This window comes from Mesoplodon densirostris, chromosome 17 (assembly GCF_025265405.1).
Source record: "Mesoplodon densirostris isolate mMesDen1 chromosome 17, mMesDen1 primary haplotype, whole genome shotgun sequence".
Taxonomy (NCBI): domain Eukaryota; kingdom Metazoa; phylum Chordata; class Mammalia; order Artiodactyla; family Ziphiidae; genus Mesoplodon; species Mesoplodon densirostris.
The window spans coordinates 640,353-654,181 of record NC_082677.1 but is presented as its reverse complement, the minus strand read 5'-3'; the positions used below and the strand labels follow the sequence as shown (position 1 = coordinate 654,181).

The 13,829-nt window shown below is 52.4% G+C and overlaps 1 protein-coding gene across 1 annotated transcript; it reads left to right on the top strand.

The window, feature by feature from the left end:
• Positions 1–9,785: 9,785 nt before the first annotated feature.
• Positions 9,786–11,018, top strand: GJA3 (gap junction protein alpha 3). Its single transcript, XM_060080056.1, has one exon. The coding sequence runs from the start codon at positions 9,786–9,788 to the stop codon at positions 11,016–11,018; it is 1,233 nt and encodes a 410-aa protein (XP_059936039.1).
• The last annotated feature ends 2,811 nt before the right edge of the window (positions 11,019–13,829 follow it).

Genomic DNA, 13,829 nt, shown 5'->3' with positions numbered 1-13,829 from the left:
AAGCATATCAAAGAACCCTCTCTGGGCCTCCATTCCCAATCTGTGAAATGACGAGGATACTGGGGCCACTTCTAAGGTTCTTTCAGCTCTAAAATGCTATGATTCCATATTCCTTCCATGGATTATGAGTAAGATTCCTGAAAGGTGTCATTGGGATTTATATACGGAAATTACCTTTTAACTGCATTTATGAAGTCAGGGTTTGGTGTATTATTCAGACTTCCTGACCTTGTGTTTCAGACACGATGAGCTATTCAGAGCACTGGTAGCTATTGCACCCCTATAGTTTTCTTGATTGTTTTTTACTCTTGGCCCAAACCAACCTTCAGAAAGTGATGCATTAAGTTAAGGGCAATGAGTTTCTTTTCATTATTCAGTTATTAAAACCTTAGGGCTGATGTTGAAGTACATTAAAATTAACACAACACTGAAATGTCTAAATAAAATGTTTGAGTAAGTGAAAAATTCTAATGGTATTCCTAGGTCTTTCACAGAGGTCATTCTAGGAACGTATAATGCTGTTTAATAATAGGCAGAAAAACTAGAGGAGCCTGCAGGGTAGTGGGGCAGGGAAGCTATTTGGAGGGTTTAAAGAGGGAGCCCTGCATGGCATGAATAGTCTTGGAAGACAGTCATGTTTCTAATTCCACTCCAGACTATCTACATTTTCTGTCAACTGAACTGAAGCTCAACCAGCTGGTAATTTTCTAGCTTAATATTAGAACTCTAATTGTGGAACGGTGATGTGATACTGATATCTAGAGGGAATATTTATTTTATTCAAGTATTTTGAGAGGAAATACTGTGGATAAAAACTTAAGTGTACTTTTAATTTTGCCATTGTTGAATATACAACATTAAAGGCATTTGTTCTTAAACTAACACAGTCTTTAAATTGCTTCTAATTTAAAATTAGCTCTCACTAAGCTTGCAAGTGACAGAAGGTCAAAAGCAAAGACCGATGAGTACTTCCCTTTGACTAAAGATCAAAGTGTTACCCATATTCACCTTAGCCAAAGAAAGACTTTTTTGAATATTCATAAATGATTAAAATCCCCACATGAAAGAGAAAAATATGAGGATAATAATAATACATGGATGGCAGGAACTATTAAAAGTGCTTTCCATACATTCTTATTTAATAAATAAGATAATTAAAATATTATTTTAAAACAATTTTATGTTTCTGGAGATTTATCCTCTGCCAATAAAATATACAATACTAGAAGTGCTTTAGAATTATTAATAAAGAAGTTGAAAGTTAGTGTATTATAATTTCACTAAGTCAGTTGGTTCTGGATGAGACTGATGTTTCCTGCCAGAGCCTTACATTATTGAAAAGTTGAATTTCCATTTAAAATTAGGAAAGAAAACCCCCGGAACTATATAATAATGAATAATTTTATACTAAGGTAAAGGATACTCTTAAATTGTATGTATGCCATTTATAAAACTACCAGTAAACACTGAAATCTTCATTATCTATTTAAAAGATCCATAGGAATTTTTGGTAGATGTATTCTATGTACTGTGAATATAGCATGCATGGTAAGACATTGAAAAAAATAACCTCTCATTCTGTTTCAAGCATATCAAAGTTGGTTCTTTAATAAAAGAGAAACTTCTAGCAAGGCTAATATTTTAAGTCTCAAACAATATTTGGAACCAAACAAAGGACTCTAACTACAGATATTATAGGGTTTTTTAAATCATAAGAAAATACCATGAACAATTTTATGCCAATAAATTTGAAATTTAAATGAAATGGAGAATTCTCCAAAAGATGTAAACGATCAAAAATGACTTAAGAAGGGCTTCCCTGGTGGCACAGTGGTTGAGAGTCCACCTGCTGATGCAGGGGACACGGGTTTGTGCCCTGGTCCGGGAAGATCCCACATGCCGCGGAGCGGCTGGGCCCGTGAGCCATGGCCACTGAGCCTGCGCGTCCGGAGCCTGTGCTCCACAACAGGAGAGGCCACAACAGTGAGAGGCCCGCGTACCGCAAAAAAAAAAAAAAAAAAAAAAAAAAAAAAGACTTAAGAAATAGCAAACCTACTTGTATGTCAATAACAGTTGATGAGATTGAATTTGTGATCTAGTCATCCTCCTAACCCCCTCACAAAAAAAAAAAAAAAAAAAAAGACGTTAGTCCCAAAAGCTATTATAGGACATTCTTATACAAGCTTTTTACATAGAGAATTTTTAATTTTTCAGGTTAAAATAACTTTCTTACCAAAATCCAATGATAGTACAAAAAAACGTTGAGATCAATCTTAAGTATGAACAAACACATAATCCAAAATAAAGTTGTAGCAAGTTTAATTTGATAGTATATTAAAAATAAAGTCATGACCAGTAAGGTGTTTCACCATCTAAAAATCACCATAGATGCAGGGGGGAAAAAAAGTATTCCACTAAATCCAATACTTGTTCATGATTTAGAAAACAAAAGCAGACAAAGACTGAAGGAAAATTTCTTCGCCAGATACAAGTTGAAACATCACGCTCCGTGATAAAACTTCAGAAGCATTCATTTTAAGGCAGAAACAAGGAAAGATGTCACCATGTCCACATTGTACCAGAAGTCCAGGCCAATGCAAGAAGGCAAGAAAAAAAAAAACAGGGATTCGAACGCACATCTCTTCTTCATGGCAGACGATATGATCGTGTGTCCTTCACAGAAAATCCAAAGGAATCTCCTGACTTTTTGCAACTAGGAGGGGCTTTCTAACAGGTCGCTGGATACAAGATCGATATATAGAAATAAGGTTCCTAGGTAGCAATAATAACTACTCAGAAATTATAATGAAAACAACTATTTAGAACGAAGAATTAGAACCACCACAAAGCTACCTGGGAATAAATCTAACAAAAGGTGTGTAAGAGCTTTCAGGACGGCGTCCAACAGCATAAAGATGCCCTCCGTGGAGCAGTTGTGCTTAGTGGTGGGGGCCCTACATTGTAAAGAGGTAGATTTGATTCATCTGTGAATCCTATGCAATTCCAATCAAAACGGTGTCCGGATTTTTGTGGAACTTGACAAGCTCTGCCTAAATTTCATATGGAAGAAATAAAAGGCCAAAAACTATTGAGACAAATATGAAGAACAAAGCCAAGGACTTGTCCTGCCAGGTATCCACTGTGTCTGCAGCCATTGCCACTGGGTGTCCTGCTGGTCGCTGAGATCAGTCCTTCTCTTGCGGAGAGAGTGTCCCGTGTTACTCAGTCTGACACTTTTTTTTTTTTTTTTTTTTTTTTTGCTGTACGCGGGCCTCTCACTGCTGTGGCCTCTCCCGTTGCGGAGCACAGGCTCTGGACACACAGGCCCCGCGGCCATGGCTCGCGGGCCCAGCCGCTCCGCGGCATGTGGGATCCTCCGAGATCGGGGCACGAACCCGTGTCCCCTGCATCGGCAGGCGGGCTCTCAACCACTGCGCCACCAGGGAGGCCCCAGTCTGACACTTTGGAGGTTCAGCTTTTTCCTCTTTCATGCTTGTCTCTGTGGTTGAACTTTTCCACGTTGCTGTGGCCCTGAATCGGGCCGGCTCTTACAGGGCTGGCTTCTCTCTTGCTCTTCGGAGTTTGGACAGAGCTACATGTTTGGGTCACCTCCCCAGAGTAGAAGAAGAATGAGTCTTCTGTTATGTTGACACATTTATTTTGAGTTGTTTCCTCTTTGCGCTCTGTTCCGACGTGACCCTGTGCGCCCTCTGCCCCGCCCCCATCGGACCCTCTGCTTTCACCCTGGCCCCCAAGACAGTCCTCAGCACAGATGCCAGGGGTCCCGTGAGAACATGGGTGGGATTACATCACAGCTGTTCAAGCCCCCCACCCAGTACCTTCCCGTCTCACCTGGAGTCAGAGCTTGGGTGCTGGTCACCAGCGCCGTGGTCCATCGGCCTCCGCTCGCCTGTGCCTCTGACCCGCTCGACCCCCGCCTGCCCGCTGCTCAGCTCCCTCCGAGCCACCCTGGCCTGCCCTCTCCCGGGAGCTGAGAGCCGTGCTCCGCCCCAAGCTCCGCTCCGTGTCTCCCTCTCGGGGAGGCCGCCACCCTCCCCGGCGCCCCTCTCGCCCCGCCCTGTGCCCCCAGCTCCCTGCGGCTCCAGGGCACCCAGGCCTGAGCCCCCGGTCCCCTTGCTGTCCAACTCTTTTCTTCTCGAGCTCAGGTCCAGCCCGTGCCCGAGAAGACGCCCACTGTGGCTCACAGAGGAGTCCTGTCTCGTGTCCACGCTCTGCAGAAGCTTCTTCCCACACTGGCCCCCCCCGCCCCCGCCCTGGCTGCGGCTGCCCCTGCTCTGCCTCGTGGTCCCTCCTCCGCGGTGCCAGGCGCCGCAGCTCCGTCCAGAGAGCCTCCCTCCGCCGGGCGCTAGTGCCCTGGGCCCTGTCTGCCCCACAGCCTGGGCACTGGAAGGGCGTCCGTGGCCGCCATGTTGTTACCTCAGAGGGCCTCGTCTCTGCTTCTCCGGGCACCCCGCTCCACCGGCCCGGCGCCTCCGGCACCTGCTGCCCCGCAGGGCCTGGCCTGTGCAGGCGGCGGGAGCGGCCCGACCACGTTGCCGCTAAGGTTTTCCTCGAGGTGGGTCTTCCCACGGGAGAGGCGGCCCTGCTGCGTGCCCATGCCACGTGCCCATGACACCACTTCCGCCCCGAGCACTTCCGCCCCGAGCACTTCCGCCCCGAGCACTTCCGCCCCGAGCACTTCCGCCCCGAGCTGCGGCCTCCATCGCCCCTTCCTTCCGGAACGAGCAAGGCAGCTCCTCTCCCTCCGCGTCCCGCCCCCGCCCCCGTGCTCCTCTGGCTCCGCACGGACACCGCGTGCTGCTCTATTCCGTCCTCACGACGTGTCTCCTTCCCGTCCTCTTCCCCTGTCGCGCCTCTTTCGGCACTCACCCAAGATCACCGCCCTTTGCCCAAGGCCCTTCTTTCTGAGCAACACTTGCAGGGTCCTGTCCCCTCGGGGTGAACGTCCGCCCTGTGGCCCCCGCCCCGCCCCCTTGACTGCCCACCGCACCTTTGCCATGGCCACCGGGATGATGCTCCGGCCTGGAAAGGCACTCCTTCCCCCTCGTGCTTCCCGAAGCCGCACCGCCTGATCCTGCGGCAAACCCCCCTCTTCCCTGGGTACATGATTTCACACAGATGTCCTTGTTCTCTGAGACCCTCTTCGCTTGCATCACTGCCCGTTTTCCTGACTTCCGTCTCCACACACAGATTTCAGAAGCAGGTGTGTTTAATTCTACTGTGTCCAACGGAACCTGTGGCCCAGAGTTGGACAGCAGGCTGCCACTGAGCAAATAACCATTGATGGACCGGAAGGGAGAACGACATGACCTCAAGCCCAAGGGGAAACATATAATTTTGGAAGGAAAACAACCATCGGAAGAATGGGAAAGCGGCCACGTAAACTTTGAGACATAAGATCTTCTTCATTCTGCAATAGTGTCAGAATGAAATTTTTCCTTGAGATAAAAATAGAAAACAGTCAAATGCCATCCCATGAAGAAAATTAACGTCCCACCTCCGTGTGAGCTCAGTGGTGTAACAGCGTTGGGCTCTGGGGCCTGTGGGCGGCTCTAGCTTCGTCCTGAGATGGCCCTGCACCTGGATGGTACGTTTCCTCTGCCGACTGCCTCTCAGGACGGTCCACTCTGGCCTCAGTAGGGCGTGGAGTCTGTCTGTCGTCGGTTTCTGTCCTTACTTGGCCCAGCAGAGCTTGCTGTTCTGAGGGTCTCATCCTCTGCTGTTATTTTGTTCCTTAATTGCTATTAGGGATGCGTGGTACTGACAACACACCCCAAGGCCTCTGTGTGCTGTCTGGAGAGACAGGCTGAGGAGCTTTGGAGGCTCCCGTCTGGATCCGACCTGGCCCCATGTTGCAAGTCTCCCAAAAGATACTCAACCCTTTGGTTAACTTTTTTATTCATTCATTCATGCGTTTTCCACAACAAAACCAAAGCTTCAAAGTGTGGTAGGAAGGCCGGGAGCAGCAGGAGACAGTCCGGCCCCTGCGCACCTGGGGTCCCACCGCGGGGGGAGAACATAGCCCAGGGCAAGCCCTGTGTCCTCCGTGACGGCCACTGTTGGGCCAGTGGTGCAACACGTATTGTGCTCGTCCTTTGCGTGTTTATTAGGGACACGATTTAAGAGATCTAAGGTTACAGACCATAATGAGAGAACAATGAGAAAGGAATTGGCAGACTTTTTCCAAAACTAGAACTTCAGAAAATGAAAGTCATGGTCATTAATCTTTTATGATGATAAATGTGCTAAGTTGTAATGGGAAATGCAAACAAATATGAAAAGAACAGAAAATCGCCCGGTTCTCAGGAACCCTGCAGTTAACATTGCAGTTATCATCCCTGCCGTTCCTTTTCCTATTTGCACGTACAAATGTTTGCAAAATCTAATGAATACCTTACATTTTGGTAGTTATGAATGAACCGTGGCTTTTCACTTATGCCTGGCCTTATTTTATAAAGATTTTAAGATAGCATATCAGTTGGGAGTTCTTTTGTCTGCAGGCGACAGAAAATCTGACAAGCAAATAAGGTTCTTCCTCTTCCGTGAGTCTGGAGGTGTCAGCTGGGGTCAATTCAGCAGGTCCACAGTGTCACAGCAGGGGCCTGGGGACTTTTTTGATGGTTCCCTCACGCTTACGACACGTGGTTGCAAGACGGCTGCCCAGCTCCAGGCATCACATCTGTACTCAATGTAGAAAGAAGGGAGGAGGGGACAGCACGAGTAACGCCTGCCCTTTTATCAGAAATCCAGAGGCTTTCCTAGAGGTTCCCCAGCTGGCTTCTCACACATCATTGGATAGAACTGCCTTCTGTAGTCACCGCCAGCCACACAAGGAGACGGGAAAGCAAGAACTCCCTTCCTGGTCATGTTCGAGAAGAGCAGCACTGGGCGTGGCAGCTGGGTCACCAGACCACCATGTCGCCGTGGACAGACAGCTGCTCGTCTTCATTTAACTGTTCGTCTTTCAGGGGACACTTCACTCCCAAGTGTTCCTTCTTCTCAGCAGTATTACAGTAAACGTCCGTGTGCACCACTTATCAAAGGCTCTGATTAGCTCCTTCGTGTGACGTCCTGGAAGTAGAATTGTGGGTCAGGATGTCCTCACCTCCACAGCTCTTCACACATAGACGAAACTCCTTCCCAGGAAAGCGTCCCAGCCTGTGCTGCCGCTCAGTGCAGGGGATGGGTGCTCCCCCCGGGGACGCAGTCTCACCCACGGGGGGACACAGGCTCTCCACCACCAGGGACACATGCTCACTGGTGCCGTCGTGGACTTAGTTTGCCTTGGAAGCTGCCAGATGCCCGCTGGGTTTGCAGGTGGTAACCCCCTTCTGTAGGCTGCACTTGGGGGTCGTGGTGCAGCTTTAAGGCACATTGTTTGGAAGTGTTTTGCGGCCCCTGGACCCAAGGGCTCTGGAGAGGCTGGGCCACCGCGCCTCCTCCCTCTGACTGACTGAACAAGCCCCTCCATAGCCCGCGTCTCTCAGCAGAGGGCGTTTGGGGTGGGACGGTTCCTTCCTGTGTCTGGTTTCCTAATAAAAGGGCAGATGCCGCGGGTGCTGCCCCCTTCCCGCGCGCGCGCGCGCACACACACACACACACACACACACACACACTCTGCAGGACATTTCGCCTCCCTGGCCCCGCAGGGAGATGCCAGCAACACTCTCCAGTCTCCGGGTCCCCTCCCTCTGGGCGCCGGCTGTGCGGACCTGCTGCCCTCGGCCTGGCACATCCCTCCGACGGCTCCCCAGCAAGGATGACCTGCGCCCGCTCATCCCGACGAGGCAGGAGAAGGACCGAATGGCCCACAGTGCTCGGCTGGTGAGGCCCTGAGTGCCCTGTGCCCGACCCCTCTACCTGCAGGTGTCAGACAAAGGGCCGTGGCCTCAGAACTGGAACCAAAGGGCAAGGCCACGGGTGGTCAGGACCGTCCGGGAGGTTTTCTGTGGAGGCCTGAGGCCACGCCGCCGGGGGCCCTCTGAGGCCGGGCGGCGGTTGGGGAGGGTGGCAGACCCGCGGGCGCAGCCTGACGAGGACGAAGGGCCAGCGCGGCCCCACGGTGGCCTAAGTGTGGACGTCAGCAGGCCGGGCCCCGCCCTCCGGCCGAGCTTTAAGGTGAAGAAACAGCAGGTGCGGAAACTCGAATGAAGCGCTGGGGGCACAGCGGCCTCGTCCTGCCCGGATGGGCTGGCGGGCAGCAGGGGCAGGGGGGCGGCAGGGGGAGGGGGGCCGGGGTGAGGCGGTGCCGTCCAGGCCCAGATGGGCGGCTGCAGTGTCTGCGTGAGAGTCAGGTTTAACCCAGAAAGTGCCTGACACCTGACTTCCTTCACGTTCAGTAAGTTGTCTCTAAATTTAAACATTTTACCCTCTGAGAACAAGCAAAATAGAACAGGTGCCAGTCACAGTCAGGGGCAGGGGGGCCGGTGGGATCTGAGAAGAGTAAGATGTCTTGAAAGATCTCAAACAACCAAAACAGAGTTGGAAATTTGGTCTAAAGAGAGCTAACTTTTGTCTGTTTCTTTAGGTCACAGTAAAGTTTTGTATTTTGCCTCAGAACCAACTCATAAACATCAATATTTTTAAACATTTTAAAATTCAATGTGAGAAGAGTTGTCTTTGGTTCCACTGGAGGGCCATGAGTGTGTATATATGTGTGTGTGCATGCGTGTGTGTGTCTGTGTGTGTGCATGCGTGTGTGCATGAGTGTGTGTGTCTGTGTCTGTGTGTGCATGCATCTGTGTGTGTGTCTGTGTCTGTGTGTGTATCTGTGCGTGTGTGCATGTGTGTGTGTGCATGCGTGTGTCTGTGTGCATGCGTGTGTATCTGTGTATGTGTCTCTGTGTGTCTGTGTGTGTGTGCATGAGTGTGTGTATGTGTGTCTTGTGTGTGCATGCATCTGTGTGTGTGTGTCTGTGTGCGTGTGTGTGCATGCGTGTGTCTGTGCATGTGTGTGTATCTGTGTGTGTGTCTGTGTGTGTACACGTGAGGCTGGCAGTGCCCTGCATCAGGGCACGGAGGCCCCTGGGTTCCCCCACCGCCTCCCGTGGGGCAGTTGGCCGCGTGCGCCCGGGTCCCGTCTTGCAGGGGGAGGCGGCATGGCTGGGCCTGCAGCGAGCTGACCGTTTGTGGAACATTTGCCTGGTGAGGAGGGGGGGGAGGGGAGGCAGTAGGTGGACATGGCAGGAGTCACAGCAGTGGCCTGGGAACCGCGGCCGTTTGGGAAAATCCCTCTGATTTCACCTGAACAGAAAGGTCCGCTTAGGAACCCACCCAGCTGGGTGCAGAGCATCATGGCCCCCGAGAGCCGCTGGACGAGACCAGGACGGGAGTCGGGAGGCTGGGGAGAGGTCCCTCCCCTCGGGCACCTTTCCTAGCGTCCTCGGCTCTGAAGTGAGAGCGTGAGCAGCCTGCGGTCGTCTCCCTCACGCTGGCACTTGTGCCGTGTAACTGCCGCCGCTCAGGGCCACACGTGCTGTGGACAGCTACCAAACCCTGCTCGGTGGACAGCCGGGAGATACGCATGCAGGTGCCTGCTCACACCTATACCTACACACATATACATACACACACCTGTGCGTGCACGTGCACGCACACACCTTCCCGTGGAGAGTTCCCGCTGGTCAGTGGGAGCATAGCTCCCCATGGCAGCGAATTCCGACGCCCGTCGGGGCCCAGGGCTGCCCGGGGGCCGCACCCTCAGCTCACCTGGCGAGCCTGCCTAGTAACGAGCCTGTTCCTTTGCAGGTTAGCAATCCGAAGCGATGGGCGACTGGAGCTTCCTGGGGAGACTCCTAGAGAACGCCCAGGAGCACTCCACCGTCATCGGCAAGGTCTGGCTGACGGTGCTGTTCATCTTCAGGATCCTGGTGCTGGGGGCCGCGGCCGAGGAGGTCTGGGGGGACGAGCAGTCGGACTTCACGTGCAACACGCAGCAGCCGGGCTGCGAGAACGTGTGCTACGACCGCGCCTTCCCCATCTCGCACGTGCGCTTCTGGGTGCTGCAGATCATTTTCGTGTCCACGCCCACCCTCATCTACCTGGGCCACGTGCTGCACCTGGTGCGCATGGAGCAGAAGAGGAAGGAGAGGGAGGAAGAGCGGCTGCAGACCGACGGCCCGCCCCTCGGGCAGGACAGGCCCCCGGTGCGCGACGACCGGGGCAAGGTCCGCCTGGCCGGCGCCCTGCTCCGCACCTACGTCTTCAACATCATCTTCAAGACGCTGTTCGAGGTGGGCTTCATCGCCGGGCAGTACTTCCTGTACGGCTTCCAGCTGAAGCCGCTGTACCGCTGTGACCGGTGGCCCTGCCCTAACACGGTGGACTGCTTCATCTCGCGGCCCACGGAGAAGACCATCTTCATCCTCTTCATGCTGGCCGTGGCCTGCGTGTCCCTCTTGCTCAACATGCTGGAGATCTACCACCTGGGCTGGAAGAAGCTGAAACAGGGGATGACCGACCCTTACCCCCCGGACACTCCCGGCTCCAGCGTGAGGGCCGCAAAGCCTGGGTGTGGGAGCCCCCTCCTGCCGCCCTCCCACTCCAACCCACCCGCCCTCACCATCGGGTTCCCGCCCTACTACGCGCCCTCGGCCTCTTCCCTGGGGCAGGCGTCGGCCCCAGGCTACCCCGAGCCCCCTCCGCCGGCGGCCCTGCCCGGGACCCCCGGCAAGGGCCACCCGGCTGGCTTCCCCAGCGGCCACCAGCACCTGCTCGCGACGGCGCCGAACTGGGCCGACCGGGAGGCCGAGCAGCAGACTTCGGCCGGGAAGGCCTCCCCGCCGTTGTCCGCGCCTGCAGCCCCGAAGCCCCCGGCCGGCCCCCAGCAGCCCCCTCCGGAGGGCGGGGCGGGGAGCTCGGGCGACGGCGACGGGGAGGGGGCGGTGACTGCCGTGGAGCTTCACGCGTCCCCCGAGCTCCCCGCAGACCCCGGCCGGTCCAGCAAGGCCAGTAAATCCAGCGGCGGCCGGGCCAGGGCCAGTGACTTGGCCATCTAGCGGTGGCCTAGCATCCAAGACCCAGGGGGCTCGCACCGGCGGTGGAGCCTGGAGGCGGGAGGAGGGGGCGAGCGGGGGTCGGGCTCGTGTGTCAGTGCTTGCTGTTCCTAACGCTGGGAGGTAGTGGGGAGCGCGTCCGAGGCAGGGAGGGGGCGCAGGGGCGGGGCCGCCAGAGATTCTCCCAGCAGCCCCCGCGCCCAGCACGCCGGCCGCCTCCGCAGGTGCTGCGGTCTCCGCGGGGCGCTGTTCTGTGGTGGCAAAGCGGGGGTGTCTGCGGCACTTCAGTTCGGGGCAATTCGCTTTTCCTTTCCTACGCCCCCATCCCCGCCCCGGAGCCTCTGGACGGCCCAGCAAGTCTAGATGCTCTTAGCCTTATCTCTGTGTGAGACTTTAACTTAGAGTTGAATTTCATTTGGGATATTTGCCAAACCGCACTAAAAAAAGGTTTTGAGCAAGTCCATGTAGCGTCACTGAGTTTCTGAACCGGCATGTGAAGCCCAGGATATCAAGCCACACACTTCATGACAAGTGACAGGAAGCAGCCGCCCACCAGAGGCAGAACCGCGGCAGGGGGAGAGCAGACCCTTGAGATAAGTCTGAACAGCCGAGGAAACTGAGTGGAAGGGTGGCCGGTATGCCTTAGGTATTTATTTTTTAAATGACATTTTGTGCTTTGATCTGAGTCGTACAGGTAAGCCTATTTCCCCCACTTTCTATCTTTCAGGGAAAAAATGAAAGAAAATAAAAGTATTAAAATGGATACTGACCAAGAGAATGCAAATGTGTCCCATTACATACTAGTAAAAATTTGAACTTTATTTTGAAAGAAATTCTTTGACTTTATGAGCCGGCTAATTACTATGAAAATGGACCATATAAAACAAAAGCAGGGGAAATCTTTAAGTGCATTTCAAACGCTTGAAGTTGTGAAGTTTTTGAATGGGAGGTTAAAAGTTAACTACTGTTGCCAGAAAAATTATTTATACAGATGAATCCACGACCTACATTTTTTAACAGTACAAAATAAAACTCTTCAAGTTTCCTAACCATTCTTTGTGGGCAGCCTCTTTGCTTTCGGAAGCATGAGTGACAGTGTCGGGGTCTCCTGCCCGCGTGAGTGCATGTGCTGGTTGGGACGAGGGCCCCGTTTGGCATCTACACGGATCCTGCGCTGACCGGGGAGGCTAGAAGATGACACAGGGGTCCCGTCGCTGTTTGTGTACAAGCCAGTGGACACTGGTGATGTTGAGCCTGGTCCTTGTCACACCTCACATCCTACCTCCTCTGCGGCTGGTCAGTTCTTGTCCCACAAAACTGTACCCTGCCCCACCTGATTCATCTTTTTGTGAATTACTGTAACTTCCTGATGATGCATTTGGGGCCAGACTCCACAGCAGACTGTTGTGGTTTTTCTTTTTAATTTAATTTATTTTTGGCTGCGTTGGGTCTTCATTGCTGCATGTGGGCTTTCTCTAGTTGCAGCGAGAGGGGGCCACTCTTTGTTGCGGTACACAGGCTTCTCATCTCGGAGGCTTCTCTTGCTGTGGAGCATGGGCTCTAGGCGTGCGGGCTTCAGTAGTTGTGGCTTGTGGGCTCTAGAGCACAGGCTCAGTAGTTGTGGCGCCCGGGCTTAGTTGCTCCGCGGCATGTGGGATCTTCCCAGACCAGGGCTTGAACCCGTGTCCCCTGCACTGGCAGGTGGATTCTTAACCATTGCACCATGAGGGAAGCCCAGGCTGTGTCTTATATCATAAAGAGTGACCCACTGACAATCTGATGAAAAGGTGACTGTGTACAGCTGGCTGGTGACCGCCTGCTTGGAAATTAAAGCCTTTCCCAGCAGACTGATGGAGAGACTTATCCAAGTGGCTATTTTCTCCATTCTCCCCAGGCTGGTGCACTGGAGAGAAGGTAATTCCTTACCCACAGGGGATGCCTCAGGCCCCCGGCTGTGGGGCTGAGTTTTCCTGGGCGAGAAGGGCCGCTAGAAAATCCAAATTTGAAAAGCTTTCTGATAAAAAAGCTTCAGCCGCTGTCGCAGAGACCAGACAGTGAAAGGACAGCTTGCTGGGTGGCTGTGAATGTTCTCAGTACCCCAGATTCCACCAGGACAAATGTCAGGTACAATCGTGACCCACGATGTGATTCTGAGTGGGGCTGGAGATGGAAGTGAAAACTGTAATTGTAGTTCGTTTCTACACTTTAAATGTGGATTTTATTCCCTGCAAGTTGGTGAAGGTGCCAGTTTGGTCTATAGTCTAGTAGGGCCGCTCAGTGCCGGGTCAGGAGGGTAAAATTAGATGCTCCTACTTGAAAACCACTAATTGATAAAGAAGCAAAATTTCACAATTCCACGGTGAGTGTGGTATTTCTTCAGGTTAGTGTTTTGATTTCAGTTCGTGTAAACAATGAAAGCATGTCTTACATTATGTTGCTATTTGGGGCGTCCGTGACCCTGAAGGCCACGGTCCTCCTCCCTCACAGGGACATGGCCAGGGAAACGGTTGCCTCTATTCAATCACTTTTAGCACTAATATGTGTGTTAAAAACAGAAACCATCACCCCTGTGGTCAAGATTCCAGATGTATTTCTTCTGGCTTGTTAATTATTTGGAAATTTCACTGAAACTATTTTCCTCCCAATTTAATAGAAATTTTTAAAATCCCTAAGCTTATTTTTAAACTGAAATGCCATACCTATTACATTTACACACTCTGTTTCTTTAATCCACAGCGTACAAGACAATTATATTCTTCCACCCCTGTTTTTGGAAGCCCGGTCATCCGGCTGGCACTGCACAATCTATAGTGG

What these genes read in the sequence shown, in the direction of transcription:
- GJA3 (XM_060080056.1), top strand. Translation starts at nt 9,786, where the DNA reads ATGGGCGACTGGAGCTTCCTGGGGAGACTCCTAGAGAACGCCCAGGAG.